A 13729-nucleotide genomic window follows, 5' to 3' on the forward strand; every position below is an offset into this window, starting at 1 on the left:
AACATCTACGCTCTGTCCGCCAGAGAAAGCAGGATCTCCCAGTGGCCACACATTTTAATTCCACATCCCATTCCCATTCTGACATGTCTATCCACGGCCTCCTCTATTGTAAAGATGAAGCCACACTCAGGTTGGAGCAACAACACCTTATATTCCGTCTGGGTAGCCTCCAACCTGATGGCATGAACATCGACTTCTCTAACTTCCGCTAAGGCCCCACCTCCCCCTCGTACCCCATCTGTTACTTATTTTTATGCACACATTCTTTCTCTCACTCTCCTTTTTCTCCCTCTGTCCCTCTGAATATACTTCTTACCCATCCTCTGGGTTCCCCCCCACCCCCGTCTTTCTTCCCGGACCTCCTGTCCCATGATCCTCTCGTATCCCCTTTTGCCCATCACCTGTCCAGCTCTTGGCTCTATCCCTCCCCCTCCTGTCTTCTCCTATCATTTTGGATCTCCCCCTCCCCCTCCAACTTTCAAATCCCTTACTCACTCTTCCTTCAGTTAGTCCTGACGAAGGGTCTCGGCCTGAAACGTCGACTGCACCTCTTCCTACAGATGCTGCCTGGCCTGCTGTGTTCACCAGCAACCTTGATGTGTGATGGCTGTTGTGTTTAAATCCTGGAATTTACTACCCAGCAACATTTTGGGAGCATCTTCACCACCATATGCTGGAGCAATTCAATAAAACATCCTTTCATTTTTTCCCAACATCCCTGTAGGACTTGATATTGGACAGATGTGTTGTGAATTAGGCTATTTATAATGCACAGTAGTAGAACCTAGGACAGTTTAGCACAGTACAAGCCCTTTCAATATCGAAAGTAATACTTGGAAGCTACAATAATGCTCTTATGTTATTTTACTTACTTATTTAGAAATTTAGCATGGAACAGGCTCTTCTGGCCCAACAAGCTGCACTGTCCAGCAACTCATCTAATCACAGGACAATTTGCAATGCCCAATTAACCTACTAACTGGTACATCTTTGGACTGCGGGAAGAAACCAAAGCACCCAGAGGAAACCGCGTGATTCATGAGGAGAACGTACAAACTCCTTACAGAGAGTGAACTCCAAACTCTGGAATACCCTTAGTTGTAGTAGTGTTGCGCTAACTGCTATGTTACCATGGCACATCAGTATTAGCGAACATAGTGCATTCAGTGTCTTAAGTTTTGGAATATTATGAAAATTTTTAATGTGTTTGAACCACCATGCATAATTCTAGGGCCTAGAAATTTTGCAGAGCATTCCACACAGCTGTTGTGTAGCTTCAAACTTTAGTTGATGCATTTTTGAATTATTCTTTTCAGCCACAAGTTTTTTGTTCCTATGCTCTTTTTGTTAGGGATTGCCAGCCATGCTTTCTCATTACAAATGTTGAGGTAAACTTTTAATAAGTTTAGAGAATTAAATGAGCTTTGTTTTCTGCCACTATATCATAATGAAGCAGATTTATTATGCTTGAAACGGAATTTGTTGAGGTAGGTTTCCTGAACTTTGTATTGATTTTTGAACTCGTCCAGGCAGGACAGCATTATGAATTTTGAGTTTGTAGCTACAAATTTTACTGGCAAAGTGAATGATTTCATCAGAATGTTAACTGTTTTTAGGAGCTTATAGGTATTTAAGTAAGTATTATCCTCCTTTCCATTTGTTTTCCGATACTGCTATTTTACTAGACGCACTGATCTATTCTGTGGAGTAAGGTCCATTGTAGTAATAGCATCTTCCTGGGCCATTCTTCTCATTTCTCCTTGTGGATATCTGCAAGCTATATACGGAGTGTGACTGTCTTCTGATGCACATATATATTGTTTAAACAGGTGAATCATTGCATGTAGAGCAGGAGCACCACAAGTTGTTTGCAGTTTGGAGAAAACAGGTCCTCTGTATGAGTTTTGTATTACCCAAGTTGAGCTCAATTAATTCATATAGGCCATAAATTATTGTATTTAATGACCATGTCTATATAATATGGTATTTTATCTACTTGAAGAATTTGTTTAATTTCAAATAGGTCAGAATATTCATAATGTGTTGAACTCATCAGGACTATATTATTGGAATGTTGCTGAATTGACAATTTGTGTTTTTAGTATGGCATTAATGTGGCAATCATGCCAAGGGACTCTCAAGCCACATAAGGCAAAACTAAAGCAGGTGACATAAATCATATTTTAAATAATGGCTTAAAGTTGTAAAGAAATGTGGAGAAGTTTCAGGAAAGATTGCATAGTCTTGGCAGCGTATCAGTAAAACCTGCTAATGTTCAAGAAGCCTGTATTGGAGGAAGGTGATGAGCAGGTTTGAGAGATTGCAAAAAAAGAGGAAAACCTTCAAGACAGATGTAAGCAGCTATGTTTACAATCGAGGGATTCCTTTACCTGAATATGTGATGGTGCACAGAACACAGGCAGTAGAAGTTTGGATGAGTGTAAAAGTTGGAGACTGGTGCATGGAATAGCTGAATAGTCAACAGTGGATATATATTCACGGAATGGAATTGAGCATTGTCACTGAATTAGAAATAAATGATCATGTATGAATATATTATTAGATGCAAATCTTAAGACTTAAATAACGAGGTTCACTCCTATTTGCTATGAAGATGGATGAATCAGTGACAGGATGTCTAGATTTGCATATATTTGTCAAATGAAAATTCATATAAGCTGCTCATGCGAGTTTGGGCAGCTATTCGTGTCTTTCAAGTATTGCTCTTAATCGGTTTAAGGCTTGCCTGATAATACTTTAGCATGTATTTTGTTAAAATTTATTAAAATATTGGTTTTTAATTAAAAAAAAATCAAAAATGTGCAAGTATAAGTTGATTAGAAGCGGCATGGTAACGTAGTGGTTAGTGCATGGCTTTACAGTTTCAGCAACCTGGGTTCAATTTCTGCCACAGGGTTTGTACGTTCTCCCGGTGACTGCGTGGGTTTCCATCCACGTTAAGACGTAACGGGTTGGTAGGTTAATTGGTCACACGCCTGTAACCGGGCGGTAGGTTAATTGGTCACGCCTGTAACTGGGTGGTAGATTAACTGGTCACACACCTGTAACTGGATAGTAGGTTAATTTGTCACAGGCCTGTAACTGGGCGGTAGGTTAACTGGTCACACGCCTGTAACTGGGTGGTAGGTTAATTTGTCACAGGCCTGTAACTGGGCGGTAGGTTAACTGGTCACACGCCTGTAACCGGGCGGTAGGTTAACTGGTCACACGCCTGTAACCGGGCGGTAGGTTAACTGGTCACACGCCTGTAACCGGGCGGTAGGTTAACTGGTCACATGCCCGTAACCGGGCGGTAGGTTAACTGGTCACATGCCCGTAACCGGGCGGTAGGTTAAACTGGTCACATGCCTGTAACCGGGCGGAGTAAGCTTGTTAGGCTGGAAGGACCTGTTATGAAGCTATGTCTCTAAATTTAAAAAAAAATTTCCAAGAAGCTATCTGAATTTTCTTCACAGTGTCTGTGTTGCGGTCTATCCTTTCGGCAGAAGCTTGGAAAACAAATATGCCAACGATTACCCAGCTGCTAGAGACACCGTAAGTGGAAACCCATTTGATATAGTCTTCATAGTTTAGGAAATTTGCATGTAAATGTCACATTTATTCTTAATCTTCGATCTTACAGTAAAATGTGTGCTGTTGGGAGAATGATTTATTGTTGGTGCAATGTTTAGAATGTTTATGGTTGATCGGTTCTGAATTTGTGGTTTCTCAGTTATGTAACTGTAATCTCTTTTCTGCCAGCCTCATGTCATGAATCACTAATGCAGTAAGAAATCATTCTCAAAGCGTTAAACGCAATGTTATTTTATTGTGAAGGTACTTGTGGGTGTTTCTGTCTTTGAGATTGTTGTGGCTTTCCTTTTTGCTGAGCCAAGGAATCACACTGCTGCCCAGCTGTTGAATGAAACAATAGGATGTGACTGACTGACTGAGGTCTCTGTCAGTCAGAGTTGACTGTGGATATTGTGTTCTAGCTATCTAGATACACAAGTCTGGGCAGTAGTCTATGGAGGGCAAGCTGTTGCCCATGTAGTAAGCTCCCCCCTCTCCACACATGTGACGAACCCAAAGGAACGACAGAGACAGATTTGTTACCAGTTTGATGCCAGCAACATCACAGTTTCCAGTCAGCATTGAACTCAATGTAGGGCCGCCTTAGGGACTCCAGCTCTGGACTTTTCCCTCGGAGTTCACTCCCGAAGCCTTCCCCATGAGTGGGTATAGCTGCAAGGCAGTGGAGGTTTGAGATCAGAGTTTTCGATGTGGGGCCCAAATTGCTCAAGTATTCAAAATGCAGTTGATGGGAGAATCCCCAGTCCCTACCCCCATCCCTCACCGATTTGTAGAACTGCTTCCCAATTTCAATCCTGGAACCTGGGCCAATGTCCTCTCTAATTTGTAATGACCAGTGTGCGCAGAAATCTTGTGCTGTGCAACTTTTTTCCCAGTAACAACAACATGTGCACACTGAATCATTTCTTCACTAAAAACAGTATAAATAAACCAGATTTTAAATCTGCAGACAAATCATTGCAGACTCCACATTGTCAGCATTGTCCGCATCAGAAACCCAAAAAGGAAATGTGATTGTGTACAGTCATGAAATATACTTAACATGCCAACGAGGTAGAGGGTGACAACCTTTTGTATGCAGTTTAAATTCCTTTGTGTGCTAGCAGCAAAAGATGTGTGCAGGCGCAATGTTCCCACCTTAGAGGGAACATTGACCTGGACCGCAATTTTCAAACTCCAGCCCCCCCACCCAGTCCCAGGCTCCTACTTCTTCCATTGGGAAAACCAACCAAAATTCCCAGTAATTGTGGGGAATTCTCTGCATAACGGCTCACCACAATGTTCTGTATAAAGTTTGTGTGCATGCAGTATTTCTATTTGTATTCTGACAAGGTATTTAATTGTGTATAATTAGTTTTTTAGTATGGGTGGTGCTGACCGTGTTCCTGACCTCATGATCTTCCTGTACAGTTGGTGATTAATCCTCATTTCAAAAGCCCTACGTAATGCTGAAATTAGTCTAAAATACACACTGATGCAACATTTTGAATGTGGAAAGCAGTTTTAGAATGGCCATCATTTACATGAAGAGGAGCAGTAGTTTTGATTACCAATCTCTAGTGTAGAAAGAAAAAGGACAGAGAAGCCATATTGAAAGAGTAATATCCTTTTTTCAGGTTTGTCTCATTCTCCAAGAGTGCAAAACTATAATGGAATTTCCATAATCTGCAGGCTAAACAAGAAAGAAGTTTGTTGATGAGTTTTTGAAGGTTTGCCTAAGAAGTGCAGTGCGTATTTGGCACTTAGTACAAATGAGGTTGGATAAATGTTATTCAGACCAGCCACGTCTTTTGCTGCTGCCCACATCAATTACTCTGCTACTGATATTAACTTCTTAAAACCCTAACTTAAATGCTTACAACCTATGATCTACTCTCTCCTGTAATAGCACTTGAAGTACTGTCAACAGACCAAAACGTATACAAGTTAAAACCCCCTATTCATTGAAAATCAAAAAAACTGAAACAAAATAGAAAGTGCTCAAAGCTCGGCAGGGAAGGCAGTATCCCTGAGGAAAGAAAAACACGTTGACTGTTTATTGTTCCATAAGTACTGCCTGTCTCTGAGCTTTTCAGCTTCGTTGGTTGTTATTGCTTTATTATCTGTTGTCTTGGCCATGCATGTACAATGTTTCATGTCACACAAATTATGCAGCACCCTGGTATTATGATTCCCTGCTCTCCTGGGTCCCCTCATGATTTTGTTTTATACTCCACTTTTTGCTCTGTGAAGTAATTTTCTTTGGAGGGTGATCAGTCAATAAAAGGCTCCTTAAACTAATCAAGTTAAGCTTAACATACTTTTTGTGAGGAAATTTGAAATGAGAGCACACATTTGAAGGGAGGAATTTGAAGAGTTTGTAATAATCATGCTTACAAATGCTGTATGCAGAGACACGACCAGGCATAAAAAGTGGGCAATGTTTATTTTAAAATTGTGCCACTTTCTTTCTACTTTCCAGTCCCATGTATAGCATAGGTCATTCACCAAGAAACAGACCTTGTGTGGTGTGTTAAAGTCAACTTCTCTTTTTAGGGGGACAGTTCTCTCTGGTCTGCTTGAGTCTTGCAGCTTAGTCATCTTATTTGTTCTTTACCCTCAGCTACTTCATTTGGGCTCTTGCTCATGTGTCCAACCTGTTATTCCTCTTTCACTTCCACTTCACCAACTTCTCTCTAATTCTGTAGCCTACCTGTCATTCAGTATCAGCTGTGATAAAGAGGACCAAAGGTATGTTTTTGTATCAGTTGATATCTATAAGGTCTGTTCTAATAAGCATGACTGTCTGGGCTATATCCTTAATAGAATTATGTTGCCTAGCCCTTGAAGGTTAGGAAATCATAATACTGGGATGCTGAATAATTTTGTGTGTCACTGAAACTCCCATTATCTTCTCCATAGGCCAATGTGTAGCCATCCACTTTAGAAATAAAAGGATAGTAGGTAATATTTCCATTGAGCTTTCTTTCACTACGTCTTTGCCATTGTAAAGGAATATTTAGTTTGCTGTCTTTTGAGTGACTGAACAGACATATTGAGGGTGAATCATAATTGGAAGAACCTGATCAGAATGTGTTTGAAAGAGCTGACTGACATGGTGTCCAATTAATGACTTTCGGAAAACATTCCTGAGTGTCCCTAATAAGATTCTGTTGGTGAAATTTAAAGTTCATGGATTACTTAAAAGGAAATTGGGTTATGAAGCAGGCATAGTCACAAGCAACACATGAGATAATGGACAGATGTTCGGTTTGGCACATTGTGACTGGGAAGTCTTTCATAAGGTTATGTATTGAAACTGTAGCTGCTTAATGTGTTTTTAACTACTTAGATAATGAATTTTTAAGTAAAACAATGGCAATATGAACATTAGCTAGAATCATTAAATTGCAGATATAGATATTCTTTATTTCCAGTTCAATGATAAAACTGACCTATAGGATATAATGTAGGCAGGCACCAAGTTTTCCATTATAGTACCAAAAGGAAAGAACGGTGAAAGTAAATGGTGAAAAACTGGAATTGAGAAGATCAAAATTGATTGGTTATCTACATTGTTAAATATGAAGGACGAGTACCAAAATATGGAAATAGCCTAATTTTAAAAAAAATGCCTTTGGGGTCACCCCTTTAGAATTGGTTTTCAGGAATTATAACGAATGGTAGATGGAATAAGTTATATGAACAGGAACTTTCCTGTGTGGGGTAATTGACAGAATAGAGGGGAATTATTTTCATTGAGGAAGTCTAGGGCTTTGGGATATGGTCTATAAGTTGGAGCCAGAATTTTTTAGGGTAAAGTTTGGACAGTTGCCTTTATAAAAATAGGTTGTAATTATTAGATACTTTATTCCATAGTCAGTAGGTGATGAGGGGTCAATTAATTTTAATTCTGAAAAAAAACAGATTTTTGTTGATCAAATCTGTTGGGAAATGAATAGCTGCAGGCAATATTGAGTTTTGTTATAGATCAGCTAGGAATTGGCTTGAATGAGTTAATTGGCTTATTCATGTGTTCTTAAAATTTTTTAGGAAAGGTTATGAGATCAAGGATTGTTATAAAATTGGTATCAGTCATCTCTTGTTAATCTTATCCATAGCAGGCTGACTAACTGAGCAGATGTTACTGCGTAGGTGTAGAAGAATTGAAATTGGTTTATTATTGTCACGTACCAAGATACAGTGAAAAGCTTGTCTTGCATGCTGTTCATACAGATCAATCATTACACAGTTCATTGCAGCAGAACAAGGGAAAACAATAACAATGCAGAATAAAGTGCAACAGCTACAGAGAAAGTGCAGCTCAGATAAACAATAAGGTACAAGATCATAATGGAGTAGATTGTGAGGTCAAGTACTTGTACTTGGGAACAATTTAATAGTCGTATAATAGCTGGGCAGAAGCTGTCCTTCGGCTTGGTGGTGCATACTTTCAGGCTTTTGTATCTTCTGCTTGATGGACGAGGGAAGAAGAGAGAATGTCTGGGGTGGGTGCTGGCTGCTTTAGTGAGGCAGTGAAAAGTATACGCAGAGTCCGTAGAGAGGAGGCTGGCTTATGTGACATGCTGAGCTGTGTCTACAACTCTGCAGCTTCTAGTGGTCGTGTGCAGAGCAATTGCCATACCAAGCCTTGTAGGGGTTACATGAACAAACTAAAACCCTTTAGAGACTAAGCGTGGGGTTAATACTGTACGACACACTATCCATCCAATAATGAAGTTCCAAAGTTGAAGAATACATTTGATTCTTTATTAAGAAACTAGAAAAACAATTATGAAACGATAAAAACTAATGAAACTAAAACTAGTGATATGATACAATAATAATGTCTGAGTGTACTAAATGTACTTAAACTCAATGTTCATAAATTTACTCAAGAATATTAAAGTTATTAAGGTGAATTTAAGCAATTTTAAGTGATCAACAAAAAAGATACTCCCATAGCCCACTCTCTAGCTCTACTCAAACTAGACTGGTCTGAAGCATGAAGCAAGCTAAACTCTTTGTTTCTACTGTGCTCCAACCCATGTGACTAACTACCGTTATTAAACACACATCATAAAACACGCTACAGATAAAAAAACAGATACATGGCTCTTAAAAACCTGTTATGTATCCAGCTAGGATGGTTTCTGTAGTGTATCGATAAAAATTAGTAAGGATCAATAGTGATGTGCCAAATTTCATTAGTTTCCTAAGGAACTACAGACTTTGGTGAGCTTCACCTCATTAGAGATTTTTTGAAATTTATGATAAAATCTCAAGGGCTGATCTTTAAATTTGTTTTATTTTTAGCAATGCTAGCTTTTCATATTTTTAATCTGTTGTATTATTGCTTTACTCTTTGATACTACGTGTTGTATAATAGCAAATTAATGAACAAATGGTGTAAATCATCCTAATAAAGATTATAAATTACTAGTTCAATAACCTAGACTTTGTTGACTCTGCTTTTTTTTTAGATTGTTTATTGATGTGCTTCTTAATTCTGAGAAGCCCCAGTTTAAGGTAAGGCTGCTCCTTAGAGGTGAATGCTTCAGAGCATAGAGGAGAAAAATAATGGTGCAAAGTTCAAAAGAAGAAACTTTGTCATTGTTGAATACAATAATTTAATGTAATATTGTTAGAGACAACATTTTAGAATAAATCATATCCAAGTGCTGACCCTTAGAAACCAAGTTGTTTTCCATTTGCTTTAGACTAGTTACAGTAAGTCCAGTCCACTTTGCAGAGTTGTTCTATCTTGCCATTTTATATTCCGCTATCTCCTATTTATTCCATTTGACACTGTCAACATATCCTTGTATCTATCTTGACACCTGGCTTGATCTTTGATACATCTGTGCTGTTGATCTCAACTGCTCCTGGTGGTAGTGTATTCTATATTTTGGGTAAAAAAAAATTCCTCGCTGATACCTGTTGGCTTTATTTCTATCCTAAATCTATTCACCTGATGCATAAAGCCATGTTCGTTACTTCTATTCTCATCTACCACTGGAATTATTTCTCTTTTTCATAATTTTATATGTTCCTACTGTATGAGATTTCCTCTCTTCAGAGTTCCAGTGAGTATAGTTCCAGGTGCCTCGATCTCCTCGTAGACCCATCCCCTCTTCTCTGTAATCAACCCTGTGATCCTCCTCTGCACAGCCTCCAAAGCCCTTATATTGTTCCTTTGGTAAGGAGAGCAGAATTGCACTCAGTACTCCAGATGCAGCCTTATCAGAACCCTGCACATTGGCAGGATAACCTCCTTGCACTTCAATCCTTCTAGTAGTGAAGGCCAAATTCCATTTGCTGCCTTGATAACCTGTTTCATCTCTAAACCAACTTTAGCAATTCACATTTTTCTCACATTGTACTCTATCTGCCAGGCTCTTGCCCGCTCATTTAACATATCTATATCTCTCTGCAGCTTCTCCACATCCTCTGCACACTTGGATTTTCTACTCAATTTAGTGTCATCGGTAAACATAGATACACTATACTTGGCCCCTTCTTCCAAGCTGTTAATGTTTATTGTGACCGTCTGCTTATCACTGATTGGCAACAGGAAGCAGTTATTTATCCCAACTCTCTGCTTCTGTTGGTTAACCAATCTTCATCAATGCTAATACAATTCCGTGCATCCTTATGAATAAGTCTTATATCCAGCACCTTCCGGAAATCCAAGCATACAATATCCAGCTGTTCACCTCTGTTCTCTATGTGGGCTTTTTTAAAATTACCTCAAAAAATAAAGTCATGAGCAATTCATTGAAAACAAAATCTGAAGAAGCTGAATGAAAATCCAAACAAAAGCATAACAAGTTGGAACTCTTAGCTGATCAGAAAAAAACAATGGTCCAGTGTATAGTCTTAATGCCAAGAAAATGCCTGGACATGAAGAAGTATAAATACATCCAAAATTCTTTTTGCGTTCTTTAGAGTACCTTAATTTACAGCATGTAGGTGCAAGAGCTAATTAGTGTGCCTGGAACACTACACAAGTGTCTTCTTATGTCTATGTACCACAATTTTTCATCTGCAATTGTGTAACTGAATGCATAAATATTCTGCAAAATAACAATATAAAACTGTTAATGCTTCTTTCTTTTACTCTGTAAGACTTAACTTGAACTAGCTGCAATTTAATAGGAAACAACCAGAAATCAAATACTTTGCTATTCAGGAAGAAATATTAAGGTTCAAAGTAATTTTCACAATCCACTGAGAATAATACCAAGGATAAAAGGTGTAAATTGCAAGGGGAAGTGGACTTGTTTTCTCTTCAATAAGTGATCTGATTGGGATATTTAAAATTATATTCAACTGGGCAGATGTGCCTAATGTTAAAACTGGATCTGGACTATTTGGAAATACTTCATCTTTCCAAAAAATCTACCGGAGATTATGGATGATAAATTAATTGGGATTTTGTGTTTGATGTTTTTTTTGTTGGCTAAGAATGTAAAGAGACTTGGACTAAAAGTTGGTAAGTGGATTTGAGATGCAGATAAAGCATAAGTTTGAGAGGCTGCATTATTGAATTCTGCTCCCCTGCTTGTCGGCAAATTAATTATGTGTATTGCCTAAACATTCCATATATCTATTGTCTTTTTCTGTGTTTGACAGATACCTAGTAAATTGAAAGAAGCTTTAAAAGCAGCAAAAGAATGCATGGAAAAAAGACTGACTGAAGAACAGAAAGCAGTGAGTCAAATAAATCCTTACTTTGAACACCAAAATAATGCAGATGCATGAAATCTGAAACAAAATTGTGTGGAAATACTCAGAAGGTCAGGTGGCATACATGGAGAAAGAGAGAAGCAGAGTTAATATTTTGAGTCATTTGTCCTTCATGAAAACAGGAAAGGTGAGAAATAAAAGGAATGTTTGTGTTATGGCACCAATCAACTTCCCAGCTCTTTACTTTGGTTCCCCCCCCCCCCAATTTTCACCTATCACCTACTGCCTTGTACAATTTCCTCCCTTCCCCCCACCTTACTATGACTTCTCACTTTTTTCCAGCCCTGATGGAGGATCTCAGCCCGAAAAGTCAACTGTTTATTTTTTTCCATAGATGATGCCTGGCCTGCAGAATCCCTCCAGCATTTTGTGTGTATGAATAAACAGAGACCTTTTTGGCTCAACCCAAGGACCAATGTGCTTGAAATTGTATCTGTAGCTTTGGAGAAGGAAGGGGAACATCAGTCAGAGGTTTTTGGTCCTGCACATTAATGCTTAAAGTACATATTGTTGAGTTGAGGGCATGAATCAATCTTGGTATTGGCCTCTCAACAACTCTAAATAAATTGGAGAGAAATAGCTTGTTAGCATCTTATCCTAACTTGTAATTGATTTTAGGGAAGTAGTAAAATAGTGTTTGGAGTGAAAAGGAAGTTAAGGTATTTTTTGTTTATTGTGTAAGTGTCTTTTTGAGTGTAATTGCTCTTCAGTTTAAACTCTGCTTGGTAGATTTCATCAGCATACCTGAGTGTTGAGTCTTTTTGGAAATGGCTGATCAACTGCACAATTTGATATGCACATGATGAAGAGTTGGCCCTTGTAGCTGTGTCTAAAGCTGTGCATCTTTAGACCCTAACTTGTTTTGCTCAGTTTGGATTGGGTATAATCCAGTTTGAGTACATAAGCTATTCTTTGAAAAGCCCAAGTTAAAGTGTGGAAGGTGAAATAAGGTATTAAGAGAAACCATGTTGATCACCTTGGCTCCCACTATTGAAGCAGATTAAAGGAGGCTAAAATCACCCTATCCTACACTGAAAGTGTTAATTTCATGTTTGCTTTTTACTGTTAGAGCAACAGCAGCCCCACGTAAAACTTCCGAGAGAAATTCTTCCTGCTCAGAAGGATTTCAAACAAAAAATTCACGTTTGCTTTCATTCCTAAAGATTCATCGGCATAAAAGACTCGCAAGAGCACAGTCTCACCATGGATCGGAGGAAGAGAAGAAGAAGAGGAAGATCTTGGCTAGAAAGGTAAATTAATTTTAAAAAATAATGCTGTGCCATTTATATGAACTTGTATTTTTTTATATATTATCAACTTTTAAACTAGATGCCTTAAGTTGAGATTTAGAGTCTTTGCTTCACTGTCTTTTTTTAAATGACAAAAATATGGCATCGATTTCAATGGAAAACTGTATTAATGTACATGTTTCTTTTACAAAAAAGTTCCATTATCTAATTTGTTCCAATGAAACTAAAGATTCTTTTCCCTAATAATGTTCTATTCTATCTTCTATTGTAGCAAGCCAAGGTAACAAAAAATTGCTTCAGCCGAGGTTTAGTTATGTTATTTTTCTTGTGATTTGGCTTTTTGAATTAATTTGTAGCTATCTGTAGTTCATTTTCTTATTATTTACTGCATGGCCATTTTTAATGAGGATTGCACGGTACAATGGAGTTTGCTGCATCAATGGTTGCATGGATAAAATATTGAGTAGCTGTACTGTATGTTTCACATTCTTTTTAAATGTACAAGTCATTTTTTGAAAGCAGAAGTCAAAGCTGTCTGTAACTGAGAATGAAGTGGATAACTCAACTAAAAGCAACAGCTCAAACAATGCAAATTCTGGTAGGTATTTTTTGATGTTGAAATTAGATTATGAAGACACGTAGTCCTCTTATATTGTCATTTAGTAATGCATGCATTAAGAAATGATACAATATTATGGTCAATATTAATCTTGTTTGAAAAGGTTTGTGTTCAGGAATTAGTTGCAGTAATAGCATAGCTGAAAATCCTTCAATTAGAATATCTTGTCCCTGTGAATAATCTCTAAGCAGGGCTACTGACTATGTTGTCTTAAATTAAAGACACATATCACGTTCAAAATAGCTTATTTTCAACCCATGTTGACAGGATTTTGGCACTAAGGCTGCTCAATACAAAGAATTCTTAATGATCAAAAACTAAATCAGTATCCTGTGAGTGATGAGATTGTATTTTCCTTCAGTTGATCTGTGGTATTGAATAGATTGTGGAATTCTGTGTCATTTTGTGTAAATTATGTGAAATGCTGATGTGTATGAGCAATGTTAAGTCAGATGGTGTAATTCAACAGTTCAACTAAATGGAACAGTATTAAAAAGCAGAGGATCATGAAATAAGATTCAAGTTGTTGAACTTCTTT

The 13729-nt window shown here is 38.0% G+C and overlaps 1 protein-coding gene across 7 annotated transcripts in view; it reads left to right on the plus strand.

Moving 5' to 3' along the window:
* The window catches only part of pxk (PX domain containing serine/threonine kinase), a 63471-nt gene that overhangs the window by 29006 nt on the left and 20736 nt on the right, over positions 1–13729 (plus strand). For 4 of the 7 annotated variants that reach the window (XM_072280469.1, XM_072280467.1, XM_072280468.1 and 1 more), the window contains 5 exons: positions 3477–3555; positions 9057–9102; positions 11209–11286; positions 12486–12572; positions 13095–13170. In XM_072280469.1, the coding sequence (XP_072136570.1) occupies positions 3477–3555; positions 9057–9102; positions 11209–11286; positions 12486–12572; positions 13095–13170 (366 nt within the window). Of the gene's footprint in view, positions 1–3476; positions 3556–9056; positions 9103–11208; positions 11287–12485; positions 12573–13077; positions 13171–13729 lie in introns of all 7 variants that reach the window. The other 3 variants (XM_072280472.1, XM_072280471.1, XR_011889376.1) reach the window with 2 other exon arrangements.

This window comes from Mobula birostris, chromosome 16 (assembly GCF_030028105.1).
Source record: "Mobula birostris isolate sMobBir1 chromosome 16, sMobBir1.hap1, whole genome shotgun sequence".
NCBI lineage: Eukaryota > Metazoa > Chordata > Chondrichthyes > Myliobatiformes > Myliobatidae > Mobula > Mobula birostris.